The 21,423-nt window shown below is 38.9% G+C and overlaps 3 protein-coding genes across 4 annotated transcripts in view; 2 read left to right on the top strand and 1 right to left on the bottom strand.

Moving 5' to 3' along the window:
• Window positions 1–4,008, top strand: part of LOC137988318 (melanotransferrin-like) — a 24,126-nt gene extending 20,118 nt beyond the window's left edge. For both annotated transcript variants that reach the window (XM_068834376.1, XM_068834409.1), the window contains 3 exons: window positions 688–966; window positions 1,276–1,536; window positions 2,162–4,008. In XM_068834376.1, coding sequence (XP_068690477.1) covers window positions 688–966; window positions 1,276–1,536; window positions 2,162–2,592 — 971 coding nt within the window. In that variant the 3' untranslated portion in view covers window positions 2,593–4,008. The remainder of the gene's footprint in view (window positions 1–687; window positions 967–1,275; window positions 1,537–2,161) is intronic.
• Window positions 4,009–7,566: 3,558 nt separating this feature from the next.
• LOC137988143 (ankyrin repeat domain-containing protein 60-like) lies at window positions 7,567–10,984 on the top strand. Its single transcript, XM_068834227.1, has 3 exons — window positions 7,567–8,617; window positions 9,224–9,299; window positions 10,526–10,984. Exons 1-3 carry the CDS (start codon window positions 7,666–7,668, stop codon window positions 10,839–10,841), a joined length of 1,344 nt encoding a protein of 447 aa, XP_068690328.1. The 5' UTR covers window positions 7,567–7,665; the 3' UTR covers window positions 10,842–10,984.
• A 2,183-nt stretch (window positions 10,985–13,167) lies between these two features.
• LOC137988225 (partitioning defective 6 homolog gamma-like) lies at window positions 13,168–19,393 on the bottom strand. Its single transcript, XM_068834299.1, has 3 exons — window positions 19,222–19,393; window positions 18,903–19,125; window positions 13,168–16,339 (listed from the first exon to the last, which is right to left on the bottom strand). The coding sequence occupies exons 1-3, from the start codon at window positions 19,294–19,296 to the stop codon at window positions 15,654–15,656; spliced, it is 984 nt and encodes a 327-aa protein (XP_068690400.1). The 5' UTR covers window positions 19,297–19,393; the 3' UTR covers window positions 13,168–15,653.
• Window positions 19,394–21,423: the final 2,030 nt, after the last annotated feature.

Raw genomic sequence — 21,423 nt, 5'->3', positions numbered from 1 at the left:
CGCCAAGCTTACTCCGTCAAAGAATGGCTATTTTCTCCTGACTGTGTACGGTGGCCCCCATTTTTTATTTCATTCCTTTGCTGAGAATGGTGTCTTCATGGTGTAGTAAAAGAAATCAGTAAAATCTAACCATTGCACGACACCAGGCTCTGCGTCATGTTGGTGATTACATAAAACCGAGCTAAATTTGTCCAACATCGCGGTTGCTCGACAATGGGCCTTATTCGCGCGACGGCCATATTGGCCATTGACAATAGATTTCGTACCACGAGCCTTGAGTTGAAATGTTTGGGAAAGAGTTTCGGTGGTGCAAAACAAATGCTCAATCCCTCTGGAATCAAGATGGCCGCCCGTGTGATTAAGGCCTATTGTCATGGTGGCTTAAATAGCTATTTCTAGGGAATCACCTTTACACCGCTATTACATATTCTAGATCTTTGCTTTTCAAACTCTCTAAGCGAAAGATCATCGCTGAAAGTAAACAAAAGTTCAAGGGTTTGGGCCCCCCTAGTTTGCTTCTCTAACTGATGGTTTTTCGCTTCAAAAGTCACTTTGACCACACCCGAGGTTCAAAAACATGGCTTTTATATACATCTTCCATCTTACCAAATCTGTAATTCAGGGATTTCTCCCGCTAAAACAAACAAATTGGACATCGCTTCATCTTTAATACTGTCTTTAATACAGGGAAGACAAAGGACCTGATACCCATTGTCTCTGAACAATATGGAAAGTACAAGGTCAAATATTATGGAGTTGCTGTGGTTAGAAAGTCAAACGGAGGGTTTAACTTAACGTCTCTCAAGGGAAAAAAGTCTTGCCACACTGGAGCTCGACGGACAGCCGGTTGGAGGGTACCCATTGGCTATATGCTTCGCACGAAGTTGATTCCAGCTGTTAAGTGCGGGAACAACCTGAGTGATTTCCTATCGGCTGCCGACTTTTTCAGGGAGAGCTGCGTACCTGGTAATTAGTTTTATACTGTATTCTATTTCCCTGCTCAAGTTGATTTTATTCAATATTATATATTTTATTTAGTCAGCAGTTACAAACAACAAGCGCTTGCTTGATGCATGTAGACACTTTACTTTAATATGTATGACAGCAAACAAAAACGTAGGAAAACATTCAAATTGTGTTCTTTCATTAGGAAACAAAAAACTAAGTAACGTTTTCAGACGCCTCCTATACGTTAAAATTAAACTACTTTAATTTAACAACGTACGTCATCTGAAGGTGTTAATGATCTATTTCATTTTTCAATTTTATTAACAGGTGTTAAAACATTCAATACGACAGGAGAGATTCCCGGAAAACTTTGCGCACTTTGCGCAGGAACTGGGGACACCCAATGCTCCGGAACCACGAGTGAAAACAAGTACGCCGGGTACCATGGCTCCTTCAAGTGTATGGCGGACGCTAAGGGTGATGTAGCATTTGTTAAGCATGTAACCGTAGAAGAAGTTGTGGCTATGGGACTAGGTTATGGCTCTGCGAGTGATTACCAATACCTTTGCAAAGATGGCAGCAGGAAAGGTATTTGTTTTTTCCAATAATAGAGCTAAATATCAGCTGGCCTATTTCTCCAAACTGAAAAGGGAGTAAGGCCTCAGGGAGTAACTTCCGATTAAACAGTGGCATGTAAATTAACAACTAGAATCGGTACAATTTCTCTTAATTTCCTTGTATGAGTAAAGTTTTCCTTGTTGAAAAAAATATATATTATTTTCCCATGTCTGCGTAACTGGGGCTTGACTGGGACAAATATCATTTGAATTGATCAACAAATTCGCACGGCAAACCGAGTACTATGGATTATAGACCAATTCGGCTAACTCAATGTTGTACCCAATTCAAATCTCTCGGGGTTAAGATTCTTTGTGTGTTGAATTTGCACGACAATGAAGCATTCACATTTAAATGATATGGAAATACTTGGAACAAAACGTTTTTATTCCCAAAAGATTTGAATTGGGTACAACATTGAGTTAGCCGAATTGGTCTATTGAATGCCAAATGATGCAAAATTTTAGGGCCAAACTGGTTTCAGGTTCAACCTTCTTGGCAAGGTGAAGTTGAATTAAGTTTAACATCTTGGTATCTTCACTTGAAGTGATGCAATCGCTTTTGAATTGAATTTGTCTTATATTTTCGTCACCAGAGATTGGACAGCACGAGCAATGTTACCTTGGTTTCAACCCCGCACACGCGGTGGTCACGAGAAAAGGAAATGCTGATGTTGACAAAATCGTCACCATTTTGACAAGCATGAGTGAAAAATATGGCATCAAGCAAACAGACCCAGGCAAGTTCCAACTTTTTAATTCCACTAAGTATTCCAATTCAAGTGGTAATTTGATCTTCAAGGACTCCGCCACTGCCCTGGTTGCCATCGCAAAAGAGAAGCGGACTTATAAGGGTTTCCTAGGTGACGATTACGTCAAAGATGCCGAAGCACTCAAGTCATGTGACTTCCTTACTTCTTCTCCAGCAACAACGGAAGCAACAACAACAACATCAACGTCTGCGGCGATCATCCCTTATGCCGTGTATGTGCCTATTGCAACATTGATGTTCCTTATATCAATTTAGACCAGATTGGCGGCTGGACGGCTGTTAGATGCAAATAAAAACAGTTTTCATAGACTAAGAAATCAAGACAATTAGAATTGGGAGGACAGAATTGCTTTTGTTTCCAATCCCTTCCAGATAGTAGTAATACTTATACCGTTAATACCAAAACTACTACTACTACTACTACCACCACCACCACCACCACCACCACCACCACCACTACTACTACTACTACTACTACTACTACTACTACTACTACTACTACTACTACTACTAATAATAATAATAATAATAATAATAATAATAATAATAATAATAATAATAATAATAAATTAGGCGATCATCATTCTACCTAGGTTGAATACGTACTCAGATGAATTGAAGAAACTCTTTGTGGAGCCTAAATTAGGCCTAGAGAAAAATTAGGGTCAGGATTAGTTTTTTGTTATGACACATGGATATTAATGGACTTATTACAAAAAAAAACATACTGTGTTGGGTTGAGCATGTTCGTCGATGCAGTGTAGTGGTGAAGACAGAGGGCTACAGATCAGCATGGCTTCGGTTGTTCAAAAGATGCATAACGCTATCCACTTTTTGAACAACCGAGGCCTAGAGGGTTCGAGTTTGAGTACCGGTAAGTGCATAGTACAGTACTTTGTTTCCTTACTATGTTGTAATGTTGAGACTGATTGGATAATTGTATGAATACAGAAACCGATAAGATGATACAAAAACATTTAGATATTTTGAGATGCGTAAGATATAGAGATGGAGGGAAGGAAAAGGGGTTTCAATCTATTTTGGAGGGTTGATAGCTGCTTCAGGTAGAGTGCCTATCACGACCTAGGTAAAATGAGGATCAGTAATTTAACCTGGGTAAAAACGGATTTAACCTGAGACGGGATTTGATCGACATGTACACTTTTCCGTTCAGGCTGAGATTATCCAAAATTTTAAGAAGAACATACCTCAGTAGAGAAGGTCTTTATTTTGCCCATCTGTTTTGTTTTTGTTTCTGTGAGTATTAGTATAAATAAAGGTAACAGGACAATTAACTCAATTACTTTGGCAGGTATTTGAACTGATTGGTCGACAATGTGGCTTTCCTATTACGTGATACACTGAAGAACAATTCTGTTTGTAGTCGAACTTTAAGAACATGTTAGGAACGTTTTCAAGCTCAAATCGCAAAAAAAGTAAAGAAATGAATAAAATAAGAACGTTTAGCTTCAGCCCTAAGATTAGACTTTCCCGATGATAAAAAAGAGTGAACTACAGTAGGTGTGTGTTGAAATGGAGGTGTGGTTTATTTTTGTTACGTATCATTAGGTTTAAAAGTGTGTTCGAATCATTTTCGTACAGCATTGTAATAATGACAATACGTGTAGAGGATAAATGAAGGATTTTAATAAATTTGCCGTCTTAGCTGTACGGAATGTAGTTAAGAATAAGAATTGCTATCACAAGCATTCAATCGATCGATATTATCCATTCACCAAAGGAAAAAAACAACATTAGACGGCATGCTGGTCCCTCTCACTGTACTCTCTCCCGCACTATCGAAAACATCCCCATTCCTGCTATACCGATTCGACACGTTGATCGGAGTCACTACGATTTCAATATTTGAAACATGATTCCTGAATTTTCATTATTAATTAAGGACAGTCGGCGAGTGGGCTCATCATTTTGAGTCATACCTTTTGACGATTTATCTACAAGCGGGCAAAGTGGACTAAATTTTAAAGTATTCCAAAGTATAAAAGCTTCCAAGTCCCTATTGATTCTAATTTGACCGTGAAGTATCTGGGGGCCTCTGCAACAATCCGCTGGCGGGAACTCATAGCTTTAATCGCAAGAAAATAGTTTGAAAGTCGAATCATTGAATAGTTAATCTCTCCCTACGTAAGAAGAAGATTAAATAACTGGAACAAATTCGGCTTCATTTTCAACAGTCTATCCAGAGCAGGAGCCGTTGCCTCAACTTTCGCACATTGTCCCCATGCCTGCGCATAAATCCCGCCAAGGTTACATCCCTTAAAGTCTCCATCTTCTATAAGAAAATGACAATATATAAGATATCACAAGCCGCGTGCTGAGTCTATCATAATTTCAAATCATTGAATAAAAACGCAGCACTATGACGAATCGTGACAGGTTCATTTGTCGTACCAGAGAAGGCTTTGTACAATTATCGTAGACCAAAGATTAAATTGTTAATCAGGCCAATGAAAGAACACGGCACATGAGCGCAACTAAATCATGCCAACCAATCAGAATTCGAACCAAGGAGACGCAGCAAGTTCCAAGCGCGGGAAGCAATTAACTTGCAAGAGTAGTCAGCCAATCGCTAAGCACGCCCATGCAATGCAAAGTTACGGCAAAATTGCCATTCGCGTTTGGGCTTTTCGCACGACTGAGAACTTCTGCATGACCAAACCTTTCTAAATAACTGCAAGAGAATTCATCATACCCATTCGAGTTCCATCATCGTATAGACCGCAAGTTTCTGTGGTTTATAGGCTGATAAACCACGCGGGATGTTGGTAGAACACGAGAAGAATTCGTAAATCACGGGCCGCAGACGAGTGATTTACGAAATCTTCGAGTGTTCTTCCAACATCCCAAGTGGTTTATCATGCCTATAAATCATAGAAACTTGTGGTCTATTGCTTTTATATAATAATTCCGAAAACGCGCGATTTTTCTATGAGTTTACTGGCACAATAGAACATAGCTGATTGACCAATCAGAGCGCGCGCATTAATTTGGTTATTATATAAATGCTAATATTTATGTTAATTCAAGCGTATCTACATTCATAACGGGCGTACAAGTTACGGTGGCCATAGTGTTTGAAAGTGGCTGTTAAGTAATATAAGAGAATTGAAAATGAGTTAAATAAGTTACAAAACAACAGATAACAAAGAGAACAAATTAAAGAAATTTTTGTTTTAAATATGATTAGATAAGAATTACGTAATAATAAAAAATTGTAAAACACCCGCTAAAAAGCAAGTAAAATACAGCAACAAGATGGTGTTAATTGTAACGAATCCTATTCCTGGAATTAAACCCGCACCTTTTGTTAAGTTTATGAGATTTGAGGGTGCATCATTGAGCACCCCAAAAGGCCTCTCTTGTGGGCAGACGATCATCAAGATTTAACGAAAGGTGCGACAGAGTCGCTCGCGGACGAACTTGGACTTGACTTGGCCTTCCTCGGAGATGGAAATGAAATGTCTTTGGATATATTACTTCGTATGATTACCACACTACAACTAGTACTAGACCATGTTGATGAATAGCAAGTTGAATGAGCGGGGTCACTCAGAGATCTACCTGTGTGAATAAAGTGGCAAAAGGCTGTTCTTGTTGGGTGTGCATGTGGACTGGAGGAGGTTCAATAACTTTTTCGATTCGCCTTTTGCATGGTTTGAGTTGTTTGTGTGACATTGGCTCAATAACAGGTTTCCCAAGGCGGCGAAGAAAACGGAAAATTGTGATGGAAGCACTCTTCTTTCTATACGCGGAGCGAATCATGGACTGGAAGGAATGGACGGGCGCAGGACCTGGGGGAGACTGCGAAAAAGCTGGTGGGAGGTCTTGAGAGAGGATCTCCAGTTATCTGGACTAATCTCAGGGGACGCAAACGACTGCATTTTATAGAGAAGCGTCGGAAACGGCCATGCAATGTCAGACCCGCGGTTCAGTAGATAACTGATAGCGTAAAGGATAGTGAGTGAGTGAGTGACGCTCGTCTCCTCGTCTAGAGTAGATACCAGTCTCTCGCACCGTCATCTCCCGGATACAGCTGGTACCTGCAGTGGTGAAAAACACGGAGGGAGTAGCGCACCCGGTGCGAGTGGATGGACAGCAACCCTGAGTAAGGAAATGCGCCCTTTAATTTGCTTGCAGTATAGTGATCACATGGTACAAAAACCGTCATACTAGAACGCAAAATGCGCACTCGGAATATTTAGCAAAGTTACTGTGCGGGAAATTATCTCCCGACGTTGGTTCCCGATTAAAGGACTGTATCTTTCTAATTAATTACGTTTTATTTCACTCGATTACAACTTCAAAACCTACTACACTCGTTCGTAGTCCAACTAATCATTCAATCGAATCCAAAGCATTTACATCAATAGCTTTTATGCGGTATCGAAATACAATATTACTGCGGTTAGCAAAGGGTTTGCGGTTACCCTTATCTCATCAATTGTCATAACACAACCACTAACGTATAATTATTCTTTGTCTCCTTTACATGTGTTCGTTATCAATCTCATGCATTGAAATAAATGTAACGCTTTTACCTGCGGTGCACTACAATTTGACTATTATCAGACAGTTACTGCAAGGATGATAAAACTCCACTTCTGACGGTCCAAATTGCTCGAAAGCCGCCTACTTAGGGCCAGAAGCAAACTCTGCCAGATAAATTAGCTCTTCTCTCAAGGTGATTATATGAGCACCTCCATTGGCAACGTCATCGCCGTACCGTGACACGTCACCTCCAAGGCGAGTGGGAGGTCATCTGCGACGTCTCGTTGGCTATGCTCCGGCTACATGTAGGTAGCTAGGTAGGGTATGTAGCCTTTCTTTATACACGATACGTATGAAAGCTGAAAGCTTGTGTGGTCGTGTACAATCCAGTTTTACAATATGTTACAGCTATATATTAAAATGAAATTAAATACAATATTTAAAAGCGTATTGAAATGCTATCAATGCCACATTGAAACAAATAATTCAAATATATACAAAATCTTCAACTTCAAAACTAGCGGTCGGGGTTGAAAATACATTAATTTTATGGGCCTCAAAAAGCTGAAAAGTTCAATGAGCTTTCTAGCAAGGTTGTAGTCGCTTGTATCGACAAATGATGAGCAGCCCTATGCCGCGAGATGTAGCGTGACAATTTAAAAAGAGCGAAATGTTGTAAATTAAAATTGACAGCGTTGCTACGGTGACAACTATAATAAAACAAACTTGGACTGCAAATGGCAACATGGCGACTGCTGTGAGGTAAATCGCGAATTCGATCGATGAATCGAAGTCTTAGGGTTATTTGAGCGAAATGCAATGTCAACTTTTAGGAAAACCAAGAAAGGACTTAAAATAGCTTCTTTTGATATATTCATTTACATAGCTAGCGCGGGAGAAAAGTTTTTACTGAAGAAGGTTCACCCCGAAATGAAGATAAAGGAACTTAAATGTTACGCTGAACTAGTTGTTGGAATTCCTTACAATTTACAGCGATTGCAGTATCTAGATGAAGGAGATATGCTTGACGATTCTGATTTAAGACACAATGATGTAGTTTCTGGAGCGACAATTAACTTAAAACTCTGGAGAATATGGGACACCCTTGTGGCGGCTGTCTGTAGAGGTGCCGTGGATCAAGTTCTAGTAGAAGGTGTTGAAGTCGACAAAGCTTGGGAATCATTAGATCCAGTAAGTTACAGAAACAAAGTTTCTCTTGCAAAGGAAAGAGCATCAGTTGCCCTCTTTATTGCCGCTCATCGTGGTCACACCAACTTAATCAGAATTTTAACAGACAACACAGACGCTGACGTGAACATGAAGACTCCATTCGGTCGCACACCGCTACATGCCGCCTCTTCTCAAGGGCATTCCAACGCTATAGATTTGATGCTGGAAAAAGGTGCATCGATGGACGAGATAGACGTGCAAGGCAAATCGGCTCTAATGGTGGCAAGCCAATGGGGTTTCAAAGACAGTGAAAGACATTTATTTCTATTCCAGTGGCAAACCAGAGCTGCCAAGACCAAACATAGGAAACCCAGTAAAACACTGATGATGCATCAACAGTTTGACTCGGCTTACCCCACATGGTTAAAAGGACAATACGCGCAGGTGTATTTCTGCCAAACGTTGCCTCCAGGAGAATTTGCTGGGACTGGATTCAGTGCTCCAAGGAGGAAACCGATGCAGGAAACCGGCCAGTCAAAATATGATTCATTTGTTGAAGAAACGTTTGAAGATATTCATCATTTGCCCCCTATTAATAACGGTATGTTCTAATAGAGTAAAACAACGACAAACTTTTGGATGGGTGTGGGTGGGAGGATGGGGAATTTGGATAAACCAACCAAAAAGTTCAAATGCGAACTATGGCAGGTTTTGACTCGACAGATTTGTTTATATTAAAGTATATTCTTCAAGGCCTCGCCCTCCCCTAAGCTTGTGTTAGGGGTGGGGATCAGTTGGGTCTAGATAGGGAAATACTAGCTCAGGTATAGACCCTCATCTTTGTTTGTTGTACATGTACATGTATTCATTATTAACTGACATCTAATTATGTGTCAATTTGTCATTTGATTATCATTAAGGACTCATAACCAACATCCCGTGACAATTCACCTTCAGTTGTTAGTTTTGCTAAATATAGCTGACAGTCATCAAAACTGTCAACACTAAAAATCATTCTCCTTTGAAATTTTCTATGTTAAGTGAACTAGTAATTTACCGGGTAATTTATTGAATTTGCTAGTCTGATGTTTCTGTGTCAGTCTGTAAAAGTTGACACATACAACATTATTGATGCAGTGCAGTAGCAGCAACTTCATGGGGTCAACCTTTTATCTTGAAGTTTGTCTTTTTTATTTATTTAATAAAGGTTCCAGGAACAGTACAGGGGGGTCTGTGAGGCAAGTTCTACCTCATGTCAGCTCTATGGATAGGTTAACCAGCAGGTAAATACTCTCGTACACTGTACCACAGTAAATATTATTATAATGGTCCACATCTTGGTTGTTTGACCTCATGACGGGTTGTGGGATTTGATCACCAAAAAGGTTATAAAATATTTTACTGTGACCTCCAGTATTTGACTTGATTTGCATTAATTGTTAATTTCAGTTGACAGTTCCCCAATTAGCTATAGTGCTTCAGTGCTAGAACAACTAGCCATCCTGTAGGTTGCAATAATTTATGGCCAGGCAGGTAAAAAAGTCGGACCAGATCGACTCAATTATAGGATCGCCCACCTCAGATCGACATTAAAAAAAAAAGGATAAGACCTCAATAAAATTCACCCTAGCCCTACTGTAGTCTTAAAGCTGACCTTGGTGTAATCGGGCATTGAGTAGTTATGGCCGCTTACAAAACCGTTTTTCTCTTGAACCTAGTTGATCCGGTCTGAGTTTTGTACCTGCCCATTTATGGCTTGTAATACTTTGCACTTGAGCCATAGATTGAACTCATAGAATGTGGGACTTATTATAACCCTTGAATACAGCTTCGAAAGAGATGTACATTTCTTTTATATTTTAAATTAAAGGTAATTTACTTTCTCCTTGATTTCAATTTTTCACATTTCAGTTATTGAAGGTTGATTGTTATCTGAACACAGACTGGGTGACAAATAAGTTTTCAGTCAGAGCATGTTCCAAAGAAGCAGTTGCAATATCAATTTGGAGCACATGTAGCTTTTTCCCACATTTTCCTGAATTTTCATTTGTTTTTATTCATTGGCTTTAATAATCAATCTGGCATTTATTTCGATATTCTTTCCTATTGAACTGGATACTTGACCTGGACAGCACTTTGCCTCACGAGCCTGTTTAAATACTGAGGTGTATTCAATAAAGTTTTAAGGGAAGGGAAAGGAAAGTTATTCTAGTGCTGGAGCACTAATTTCCGGGCCAGTCTGTCAAATGAAATTAACAGTTAATGCAAATCAAGTCAAATGGGTTTTGAGGAGAGCGGAAAACTGGAGTACCTATTAAGAAAAACCTCTTGGTGCAGAGTAGAGAACCAACAAACTCAACCCACTCTTACCAATGCACCAACCCTGCACCCCAAAAGGGTGAATGAGTTTGTACTTTTCTTAATGTCTATCCCATATTCCATAAAATAATTTTAATGTACAATAATTTGTGCTGTTCACTTTGATTATTACCAGTAATTCGTTTTTTAGTAAATCCCAGGGAAGTTCAAAGTCAGCAACATTTGATGAGTGGCTGGAGGAGAAAAAATTTAAGAAACAAAAACAACTTCAGAAGGAAAGAGAAGAAAAGCGAAGAAAAGAGATGGAACAAAAAAGCAAGAGATTGGCGAAAATGGGAGGCTTAAAGACCTTTGAAGACTGGAAAACTGCAAAGTCAAAGCAAACAAAAGACTTGCCAAGTATGGAAAAGAAACGAGATGACATTGTCCGAGAAGAGCCTGGAAGAAAATTCAGCATCGGCTTTGAACGCTGGTTAAACAGAACTAGTGCATTAGATCTAGCATGAAATATAGCATGCAATCAGGCTCACTTGTTTGAGCTTGAGTGAGTATTTTGCTGGTGGAGCTGCAAGTGCATGAGAAGAAAAAAAAATTGGGCAAGGAAAAAAATTACTTCCTTGATACCCGAAATATGATTGGGCCTGGTTAGGTCATAACATAATGCCTCATTTTCGGCAAAACACCAAATTTTCCTTTTTTTTTTAAACACCAAGGGTTTTTTTTGGGGGGGATAGGTCAACCTCACTGAATTGTGTTTGATAATTTATCATCATCATCATCATCATCATCATCTCAGGCCTTCTGATAGGGTGCGATGAAAAAATGTAAATTATGCAAAATTTGCAGGGCACTGTATGCGATTAGAAAGGCCAACTATGCGATAAATAATGTAAATTATGTGATTTTTTTCTGAGCAATTTTAAGCTTGTTTTTCAAGGTTTCAGGATAGGAAAAACACGTTTTTACTGCCCTAATGACATTTTGAACACAAGGGAACAGTAATGAATCTTGATCGACATGAGTTGGGATAAGTAAAAAAAAGGTCTTCTGCACTATTGGCGCACCTTGTTAAAAGTTGAAAGAACACAGCTAACATGCCAAAATTATTCCTGTATGCTACGACTAGCTTCTTACACTTTGTTTTTGTGTGCAGTATTATTTGCTAATCTGAACAAAGGACGTGTTTGTGTTACACCAATAGGCGACTCTTTAGGAATGAGACTCGTACCAGGCCACCGACATGCAAAATAACGCCTTGAACTTCGAATGTTTACAAAATCGAAGGTAAGAAAGGCTTTTTAGCCGTTTTCCAAGGTAAATCATCTTAAAAATGGCGTATTTATGCAGGAACTCCTAAGAAACTTGTTGATTTATGTTTTATTTTTGGATTTTTGTGCGTTCTTTTGTGAATTTTTGCGATTTCTCATGAACTGTGCGATCGGATGCGACTTGAGGTCGATTGTGCGAAATCGCACCATCGCGTAATATCAGAAGGCCTGTCATCTTGAGTTACCAATGTTATTTATTTGACTTTAATTAAGCAGTATGTTTATCCCAGTTTTAACTGAAAAAGAGTAACAATGCACAAACAAATTCCAGTTGTGATACCGCTATTACACTAAAACTCCTCACTCCTCGTCATTCCAACAACAAGAGCTTGCTTTACAAAGGACCAAAACCCAAATTGGATAATAATAATAATAATATTATTATTATTATTATTATTATTATCAATAGGTTTAATTTGTGATAATACTTTTTATCAAGATAATACTTTGGACACAGCCTTGACCCAACAATAAAATATAGAATCATTTTTCCCAGATGTACAGAGCATGTTTTATTATGAAACTTTGGCGCCGATTTACTACGTGTCTCACCATCAGTCACAGAGGAATAACTGTTAAGAACTTACAAACAACACACTTAACATGTATTCCCTGAGTCATTTAGCCTGTCCCAGGCTCCCAGATAGTCGGGAAAACAAAAACAACTACGTTGGAAAAGCGAGAGGGGGCTTACAGGCTCCCGCCTTGCCTCGACCCAAGCTCCCCACTCATTTTTCGCATGCATTTTCTCCTCTTTCTCTACTATCTGGGAGCCTGGAACTGGCTATGAGTCATTCTGAATTCCAAATACTCTTCAGTCTCCATAATAGAGGGCTAACAAAGGCAGCTTGTGACCAAGATATAGGGTTTATATTGAGTACTGTACTGTCTGAATTTGTTCTCAGCTTTTTGATCACTAAAAATAGTATATATTCCGTAAGATACACGTATCTTGCCATTGTTCCCTTGTTCCCCTGTTCCCCAGTTCAAATTAGACATGTTCCCAGTTGTTCCCCAGAACCCCTAGGAAGGCCTCCAAAATGGTGGACAGTTGTCCCAATCCCCCAACCTTTGACCATAATAATTATTATTCAGTTTCACAACAAATTGAAAGAAAACAGTGCTGAATCATTGACTCAACCCCAGTCGTCTCGGAATGAGTGCATCTGTTGAAGGGAATCATGGGAATGCTTACTTGACAAAAAAGGGATCATGGGGGATTAGGAGCAGACATCTCCGGCCCTCTAGTTCCCAGCATGCACCAAGAAGGGCCTATAAAAGAAGACTGGGGACAAGGCTGAATTGCAGGCTATGATGAAAGCTGCACGTTTTGGAAAATAGAAATCTGGATTTCTGAAACCATAAAATCCACACCCCAGGCTGATTCCAGAGATGAAATCTAAATCTGGATTTTTCCAGGCAAGAATGGTACAAATATATACAAGATTCTCTACCTGGACAGTCTGTCTTATCTACTGAAAAACACACCCCAAGGTATCAGCACTCACACTTAATTTGCTTTTAATAATTTTGTGACCTACCTACTCTTAATTAAGGTGGCTCAAACCAGTTTCAAGACTTGAAAGAAACATTCTTAAATATTATAAGGAGTTGCCACTACATGTACAACACTTTATCACTTACCAGCAATGTTATGGTACCATATCAAACACTAATAATTATTGCTGAAAAAGATTTGGTCATTTTTGTGATGTGAAAAGTTACCATGGCAATGGGAAAGCCCTGCAAACACACCCCCTATTTTGGCTTTAGCTGCTCATATCTCAAAAACAAAGTCAGTGAACCCAATTTTTTATTTTTGAATTTTAATCAGCATGCCAGAATGGAATTTTCTGCAAAGTTTAAAACAATTCTGCGGAGCAGATTCAGAGCCACCTTAAATAATTGAAAATTTAAGGTAGCTCTGAATCCACACCACAGATTTTTTTTTGAAACTTTGCAGAGAGTTTCATCTTGACTTGCTAATTACTTTTGTGCAATAAAGAATTGGGGTCACTGAGTTCGTTTTTCAGATATGAGCAGCTGAAGCCAAAATTTAGGGTGTCTTTGCAAGGTTTTCCTGTTGCCATGGTAGCTTGTTATGTCCCAAAAATGACTGAATCTTGTTCAGCAATAATTGATGTTTCACATGATACCACAACATTGCTGTTACATGATAAAGTGTTGTAGTGTCAATCCTTCTAATAACAAGGTCTCTTGAAAGTGTTGAAACTGGTTTGATCCACCTTTAGTTAATAATACATAAAATTTGCAGTATTGTTGGGTATGGTAAGCAGCTTCTATTGTTTTTAAGTCTAAGTCCCTGCTTCAATTGTTTAGTCTCTTGTTTTTGGCTAGGGAAGCCAGCCATGCAATGATATTATACATGATTGTATGTTACATCAACCAAAATTTGTCTTTGCTGGAATTTTTGGAATCTGGCATTAGTAATACTAAGTAAAAGGCATTTTGTGTGCTAGAGAACAAAACGGAAAAATGTTCTGGATAACTGTACAGAAATGTGAAACTGTAAATGCTAAAAGTAAGCCATGATCCATTAAATACTCCGTGCCACCTTTCATGGCAAAATATTGTGCCAAATGAAGCTCAATATGATAGTCTAAGTTATTAATTTTTGTTAAACTTATACACTAAGACCACTGATTGCCTAAGTGCGAGCAATGGAAACCCACTATTTCTCATCAATGACCAGACTAACTCTTTAATTCTTTAAATTTTTTAAACTCGGCAAGTTACTTAAGATGGATATAATCATTAATTTATGAAACATCAATGACATACTCTGGTGGAATTTGATCCACAGGGAGAGAAATCCTGAGAAAGAGTCAGTGTTGTTGTAATAAACATTTTGACAACCTCAGCAAAGGTCAGCTTCACTTAAATAATATTACTCTGAAAATGAATTCTCTTACCGCTGTCAAAAAATCAGTAATCAAAAGTCCTAATCAGGACTACACTCACCTAGGGGACAAAATTCAATCAACTAAGGTATAGTTCTTGTACATGTTTGTATTTGGTCAATATTATGAATCTACAAGTACACTGTAAGTTGCTGATCTGAATCTGCTTGAAATGCTCAAGGGTGTCAAAACCAACACAGCAAATGAATTGGAGTAATACACTCTATAGAGCGGTTTTGAAATGAGTGTCGTAAAACCAAAACCATAGAAGTTACTTTAACCAATCAAAAAGGACGAAAACAATCCAGTAAGCCAATCAAAACTCGAAGTAATTACACGTAGCCGACACAAAAGGCGGGAAAATGTGCACGCGCGAGCCACAATTGGTTTTGGTTTCACTTCTGATTGGTTGAAATAGTGGCGCGAAAACTTTGAACAAATCATTGAGCAAAGTAGATGCAAAACCAAAGTAATTAGCTAATTACTTTCGACACTCAATTGAAAACCGCTCTATTAATAGAAATTTTATTTGTGGACAAATAATTTTATCATTGAAACACAACTTTTTGTTCTCAACCCTATTTCAGTGACTGGATTAATCAAAATAATGATCAAACAATGTTCATTAGGGAAATTAGAATAATATTATTATCATACCACTTTTGGCAATACCTAAATTGACCTTTTTCATTGGAAGTAGTATATAGTAGTATTAACTTGTCTTGTAGCAATAATATTGATTTCTATATAAAATTCAATGAAAAGGGACTTCCATTTACCAAGAGAAATGTGTAGCAAGACCACAAAACTAGTATTTTAATTTAATTAATTTTTCTTAGATAGTAGTATTAACTCAAGTGTTATGAAAAAGAGGAACCAGCAGATTATGCTTTTCTGGCAACTAGGTCAGGCTAAGATAGTAATAATTATTATTGTACCAAGATGAAATACATGAACCTTGAAGCATTCAAAATCCTTAGCCCAAGCCAGACTTCTTCGCATGCATACTAAACAAAAAGGTGTAAACATCTATCTAAAAAGATTATGAATAACTTTGAAACCTACATTATTAAATTGATAAAATACCATCCTCATCAACAGTTGGATGATCTTCCTCATCACTGTCTGGAATTTCTTCAGCCATTTCATTGTGATATGCATGCGGTATTGTCGGAGATCCCGCAGTGAGAACTGGGTTATTTACAGAATGTGTTGCTAAGTTTGTCAGACTCTGGGATTTTGTGCGATCTGGTTCAGCACGATTCAACCTAGTTGCTGTAGCAGGGTTATTGAACTGGTTAGATGGTTTCACAGTTATTATAAGATTGTGACTGTTCGCAATCATCATATCTGTGACTTGGTCCAGTGTTTTGCCGGCCACTTCGATGCCATTAACTTCCAGAACTTCATCATTGACTGCCAGTAAGCCAGTGCTTTCTGCCAAACCTCCAGGTACAAGCCTGGAAATAAAGATCCCAGGAACTTTCTCCAATCCACTGGGAGTGACCCTTACACTTGTTCCATCTCGTATGTAGAATCCAAGTGGTTTGTCGGTGTTATGCTTCAATAATTTTACTCTCCGCTGTGTTTCAGGAATAATGTCCACATCAACAATCGCAGAGACTCGACGGAAATCTTGAGGGCCACTTATTGATAACCTATTGAGATGTGCCTTGCTTGGATTGGTAAAATTGGATAACAAGTTACGCCGTTTAGGTATCTCTGGAAGCGAAATGCTCTCCTCTGCAACACTACCTAAAATGCAACAGAATTAAAGTGGATCTATTTTCAATTTCCTGGTTATTTTGATCACTAACCTTATATACATGAAAAGACTCACTGACCCATGGCTAAGGTGTTTTGATAATAACTTTCAGGAAAAAGATTGAAGTCTCTTTCATCTGGTGAAATTAGCAGGCAGCCCCATCTTAAAGAAATCTGTGCATACAGATTTGCACAAGATTCCTGGGAAGACTTGAGGGGAACTGCAATGTGCTTTTGCTCTATCTGCTTTTAATAGCTTGCTCCCCCACCCTCCCACCCCCTCAAATTCATGGGGTTATCAGTATTCACTTCACACACTGACTTTGGGGGCTGTGTTGTCAAGTGCCAGGAAGTGGGCCCTGAATGACCTCTACCCTGTGGTGTAGATGGCTGCTTTTTTCCTCTGTTGCTACCTTTAAAATGCCCCTATGATAAAAAAAATCACTTCCTGTTTTCTTCAGATTTTGAAACTTGAGTGTAAGTTTTGAATTTCACGGTCCGCCATTACTTATGTTCAAAACCAACCGATTGGACCTCAGAGGGTTGGGTCCTTGAAAAAATGACGTAAAAGGCTCACCAGCTTAAAATTTCAGCGTGTGAATGCGGCTTATTATATGTGAAAGCCCAAAACTCCTGTGCTACATATAAACGTCATTTTCTCCTCGAATAAGCTCTCTCAAGATCTTAAAGTTAGTAATGGCCGACCATTAAATAGGAAAATTCTAGTTAAAATAAACAGGTGTCTTTTTGAAATCAAGGCATTAAACTTTGATCGCTTAGTGTTTAATAATAAACATAGTTTTGAAATCCAAAGAAAAATAAGAATTGATTTTTTGGTCACAGCTGGGCACTTTAAAACACCTGCTTCTGGACAATGTTGGCTTTAGTGTTTCAACAAACTACTGAAGATTCTATTTGGTAGAGCATCAGGCTGTCGTGGGTGTCATGAGTTCATGCCCAGCTACAGCAAAAATCATAGTGTTAAACACAAGGGCACAATGTTAAAGGTGTGGTACGGCACATGCAGTCGTCAATCAACAGTGGATGCATGTTGAGCTCTGTGATAATTTTAACCCATTGACTCCTGGGAGTGAGACTTTTATTCATCCACTGGGGGCATTCCAGGGGGTGCCTCAGGAATGAGTGGGTTAATGTGCAGAAAATATCTTTGAGGAGTTCTCTCTTGCACTTCCTTTTGCTACAATTGTTGATCAGTATTCTTGGATGATCAGACAAACTTAAATCAATATGCAAAAGTAGAAGGTGAAGAGACAGCTTTTACCCTACAACCATGTGTCCACGTTCAAAAAACCAGCACATCACCTTATTCATAAAAACAAAAGATCTACAATGTACTCTGTCAAAGTCTATGTAATATGACAACCAACTTCATGTCTTCTGAAGTTCTATGGGAAAGTGTAGTCCTTTACCACAGACCAAAAGTTCCCCGAAATTCTGGTTGGGATGTAAAATGTTCATATCATCATATATCATATATCTTTCTTTACCTTCGGGTTTTAGAGTAGCTTGGTGTAGCTAATATCTCCGAACATTTACCCTCCCAACCATGATACACCCCAGAAGACAGACCACAACACCGGGAACTACATGCCCTATTCTTTGCGACAAGTGTGTGGGTTTCTTTTACGTCCCAAAGGATTATGAACATTGAAGGGTTATGAGATGGGACCTCCGGCTTATCGTCCTTATCCGAGAAGACTAGAGAGTCTAACCATTTGCAGATGTAATTACAAAGGCAGCACTTTCTCCTCAGTTATTTAAAGACCCTGAGTGTTGGTCCGGCCGGAGTTGAACTCACGACCTCCCGCGTGACAGCCCGGTGCTCAACCAACTGAGCCACCGGTGGGCGGTGTACCTGACAGTACAGGAATCATTTCCTTGGATACATGCTAGAATGGAAAATTAAGTTACACAAACGAAATCTGGGCTACACGGAGGGTCATGCATCCAAACAGTCTCTTCTTTGGGAATCAGATATCTTGAATTCATGTAAGTACGTAACTTCACCAAAATAAAAAAAAAACAAAAATATTGTAGCCTCAACAATATAGGAAAAACAAAAATATTACGTCTTTGAAGATAGAAATAAAAGAGAAAATGCAAATAAGAAATAACCGTGAAGGAATTATTCATATGACGCAGAGGGGAAAGAAAAGTAGTTAAGGAGATACGAACACCGAATGTAGTTTTAAAGGGCTAAGATAAACAAATTTAGCTTAACATTCGTTGTTAAAATAGCATAACTTAAATAAATTATAAAAAAAGATTAATTATCTAGAACTTAATACCTTCCAGTTGCACAATTATCCGCTAATAGAAAGCTAAACGAGACCAAAAATGAAAGTAGGAAAGTATGCAAAGAATCGCTAAACTGATAAACTTTCGAGGCACGATGTTTTGAAACAAAATTAACAAGCTCCGATCCAGCATTGGCAACAGTCAAACCGATTAACGCAATTCATTTCGCTGAAAAGATAAGCAAATCGCAGGTCGATTTTCAGAAACAACAAGCTAACACTTAGATTTCTTTTACCTTTTCTCTGAATGAATACTCGTAACAAAGGGCGAGCTGTTGTCACTGCTCTCAAAAAATTATCATCGTTGTTGATTGGAAGTAAATCACCATGCATGTCTGTATACCAAGTCGTAAATTGTAAGGATTGCAACTTGTGAATTTTCTCAACATGCTTATGGAATTCATCATACGATTTTAGCTGTGATTTATCGAGGGCGAACCGTCTGAATTCTGCATCAAACTGAAAAAAAAAACGGCAAAAGATTAATCAATGAGAAAAAAAAGCTTGCAATCTTTATAATCTCGGTGGAACGTTAATTCAATTTCAAAGCACTACCTTGGACTTGACTTCGATTATGCTAAGATCCAACTGAGTAGGTGTTTTTCGAGATCCTTTGAGAAGCTTGGACATCTGGAATACTTAGTAAATCATTCAACTTGTGTCGCAAAACAACCCGTAAATGCATTCCTCAGAGCGACATTTGCAACAAGTCTTCTGCGCAAAATTACTGCGCATTCGAAGGTGATGAAGAGGGGTGGGGTCAGTTCGTTTGCTAAAAGTTATTTTAAGAAACAAAAGAATGCTGAAAAAATTGTTCGAACATCACGTCACTAGGATAAAACGAAGGAAACATCTAAAGTAATCGGACAACAACGTTAAATTTTCCCTTCAAGGCGCCCACATTTGTATCATTAAGTCTTTAATAGCTTTTATAGAACCATTTGCTTAGAATGAGGGAAAACTAAGGAAAACTACTTCCCAAGAATGCAAAAAGGCCACTTCCGGCTACCAAGTCTGAAAACAATAAATGAGCCAGCAACTAACTATGTATATATGGAATTAGGAGCCAAGCTAAACGGCGGGAAAATAAATGAGAAGACGATTATTTCTTCAAGTTGTTTTGAGGGTGATTGAAATAGTTCTTAGGCTCTGTCTATCTCTATACATGTCTAACACAACAGATACCGTGACTGCGGAGAATACATCGCCGCCACGTATTTGCATAAGCCGAATTAGCAATTATTGATTGAGGCTGAGTAGGATATGAAGAATTCTGCCGATCCAGGAGGGTGTTATCGGCCTCGGTGGACAACATAACCCCCCCCCCCCCCCCCTCCCCCGAGATCTGCAGAATTCTTCATACCCCACGAAAGCCGAATTCAATAATAGCTTTGTTATTTATTCAAAATCTTTAAAACTTTCGTAAAACTGCATGCCGCTAACTCCACTGCAGTTGTAGGATTTCTGATGCTTTTTCCTTTGAGGTAGGACTCAAAAATTAAGCGATGTTGTTTCGTCCACTTTTTGGTCTTCTCACTGTCTTTATCATTAAGTACCTGGGCCGTAATATTTCCTTTACCTGATCGCAGCCATTTCGCTCTTTGTTTTTGGAGTTCACCAAAAATAGCACAACCTCGTCCGTTTTCTCGGTCAACGGTTCAATAAATTAATCTGCGGCGGGCTGCACTTTTGACGTCATCTGTTCAATACGACAAAATTCTTTCCAAATTTGGTCAGCAACAGCTGGTTGTGGTGAATTATGCGTGTGGTCTTACCCAATAAAAACGGGGAAATATTTCGAATAAATAATAATGAACGATTATGGCGCTTGTAGGAATTTGCAGGAATCCACGCGCTTGTAGGAATTTTCACGAATTCATACCACGCTGGGCTGCAGGAATTCTACAATAAAAAGACAATTAATTAATGTATAACATTTTTTGCATTCTGACTCTTCTTCAAAGAACGCCGCCCAATGGATGACCGTATGGATGATAGACTACCACCTGACCTACTACTACATGTGAATCAAGCAAGGAACAAGGGAGCTAATTCATGGCTAACTTCACCCCCTCTTCAAGAGCAAGGACTAGCCTTAAAAAAAACAGTAATTTAGGGACTAGCTGCGTATGCGCTATAATCTACCTTTGTAGACCTTCCGGGGAGCTGTACTCGTGGATCTGCCTTTTCAGTCAATTGACGGAAGCGGGAAAATACCATAATACTCTTTGTTTGTCCACCCAAATTTTGAATGAGTATTGTTTCCAGTTTCTCTTTGGACTTACAAGAACAATGCTTATTCAAAATTTGGGTGGACAAACAAAGAGTAATATGGTATTTTCCGCTTCAGCCAATCATGCACTGTCATGTAAAAAAAGGTGGTTTCGTAGCTCAAAGACACGACGATGTCCGGGACCTATCGACTACTTAACTTGGTAAGGTATGCAACAACGTTGAAGGAGAGCCACACCTGATTCTACTTACATGACAATGAACATTTCGATCTGAGGTCTACTACTGACACAAGCCCCGCAAGGCGAGAAATCAAGGCTGGAGGTTTCTAGAGTAACGGCATTCTTTGAAGTACGAGTGACGCACTAAACTCGTGTAGGAGGGGAACATTGGGGTTTACAGTATTGTGGTATTAAGCTTTTTTTCATGCGATATTTCGGTAATTTATATAGTTTACGTCATATATAGAAAGTGCGGCGTACGGGGTTTTATTCACGAGTTGTTTGCGTCAAAAACCCGAACGAG

Source organism: Montipora foliosa, chromosome 1, assembly GCF_036669935.1.
Source record: "Montipora foliosa isolate CH-2021 chromosome 1, ASM3666993v2, whole genome shotgun sequence".
Classification (NCBI taxonomy): domain Eukaryota; kingdom Metazoa; phylum Cnidaria; class Anthozoa; order Scleractinia; family Acroporidae; genus Montipora; species Montipora foliosa.
The sequence above is the reverse complement of the archived record's forward strand: the minus strand, read 5'-3'. Positions and strand labels throughout refer to the sequence as shown.

Coding starts and splice junctions, on each gene's coding strand:
- LOC137988143 (XM_068834227.1), top strand. CDS start 7,666: ATGTCAACTTTTAGGAAAACCAAGAAAGGACTTAAAATAGCTTCTTTT. Junction 8,618..9,223: donor TTTGCCCCCTATTAATAACG/GTATGTTCTAAT, acceptor TATTTAATAAAG/GTTCCAGGAACAGTACAGGG. Junction 9,300..10,525: donor ATGGATAGGTTAACCAGCAG/GTAAATACTCTC, acceptor TTCGTTTTTTAG/TAAATCCCAGGGAAGTTCAA.
- LOC137988225 (XM_068834299.1), bottom strand. CDS start 19,296: ATGTCCAAGCTTCTCAAAGGATCTCGAAAAACACCTACTCAGTTGGAT. Junction 19,126..19,221: donor TAATCGAAGTCAAGTCCAAG/GTAGTGCTTTGA, acceptor TTTTTTTTTCAG/TTTGATGCAGAATTCAGACG. Junction 16,340..18,902: donor AGTATTCATTCAGAGAAAAG/GTAAAAGAAATC, acceptor GTTGCATTTTAG/GTAGTGTTGCAGAGGAGAGC.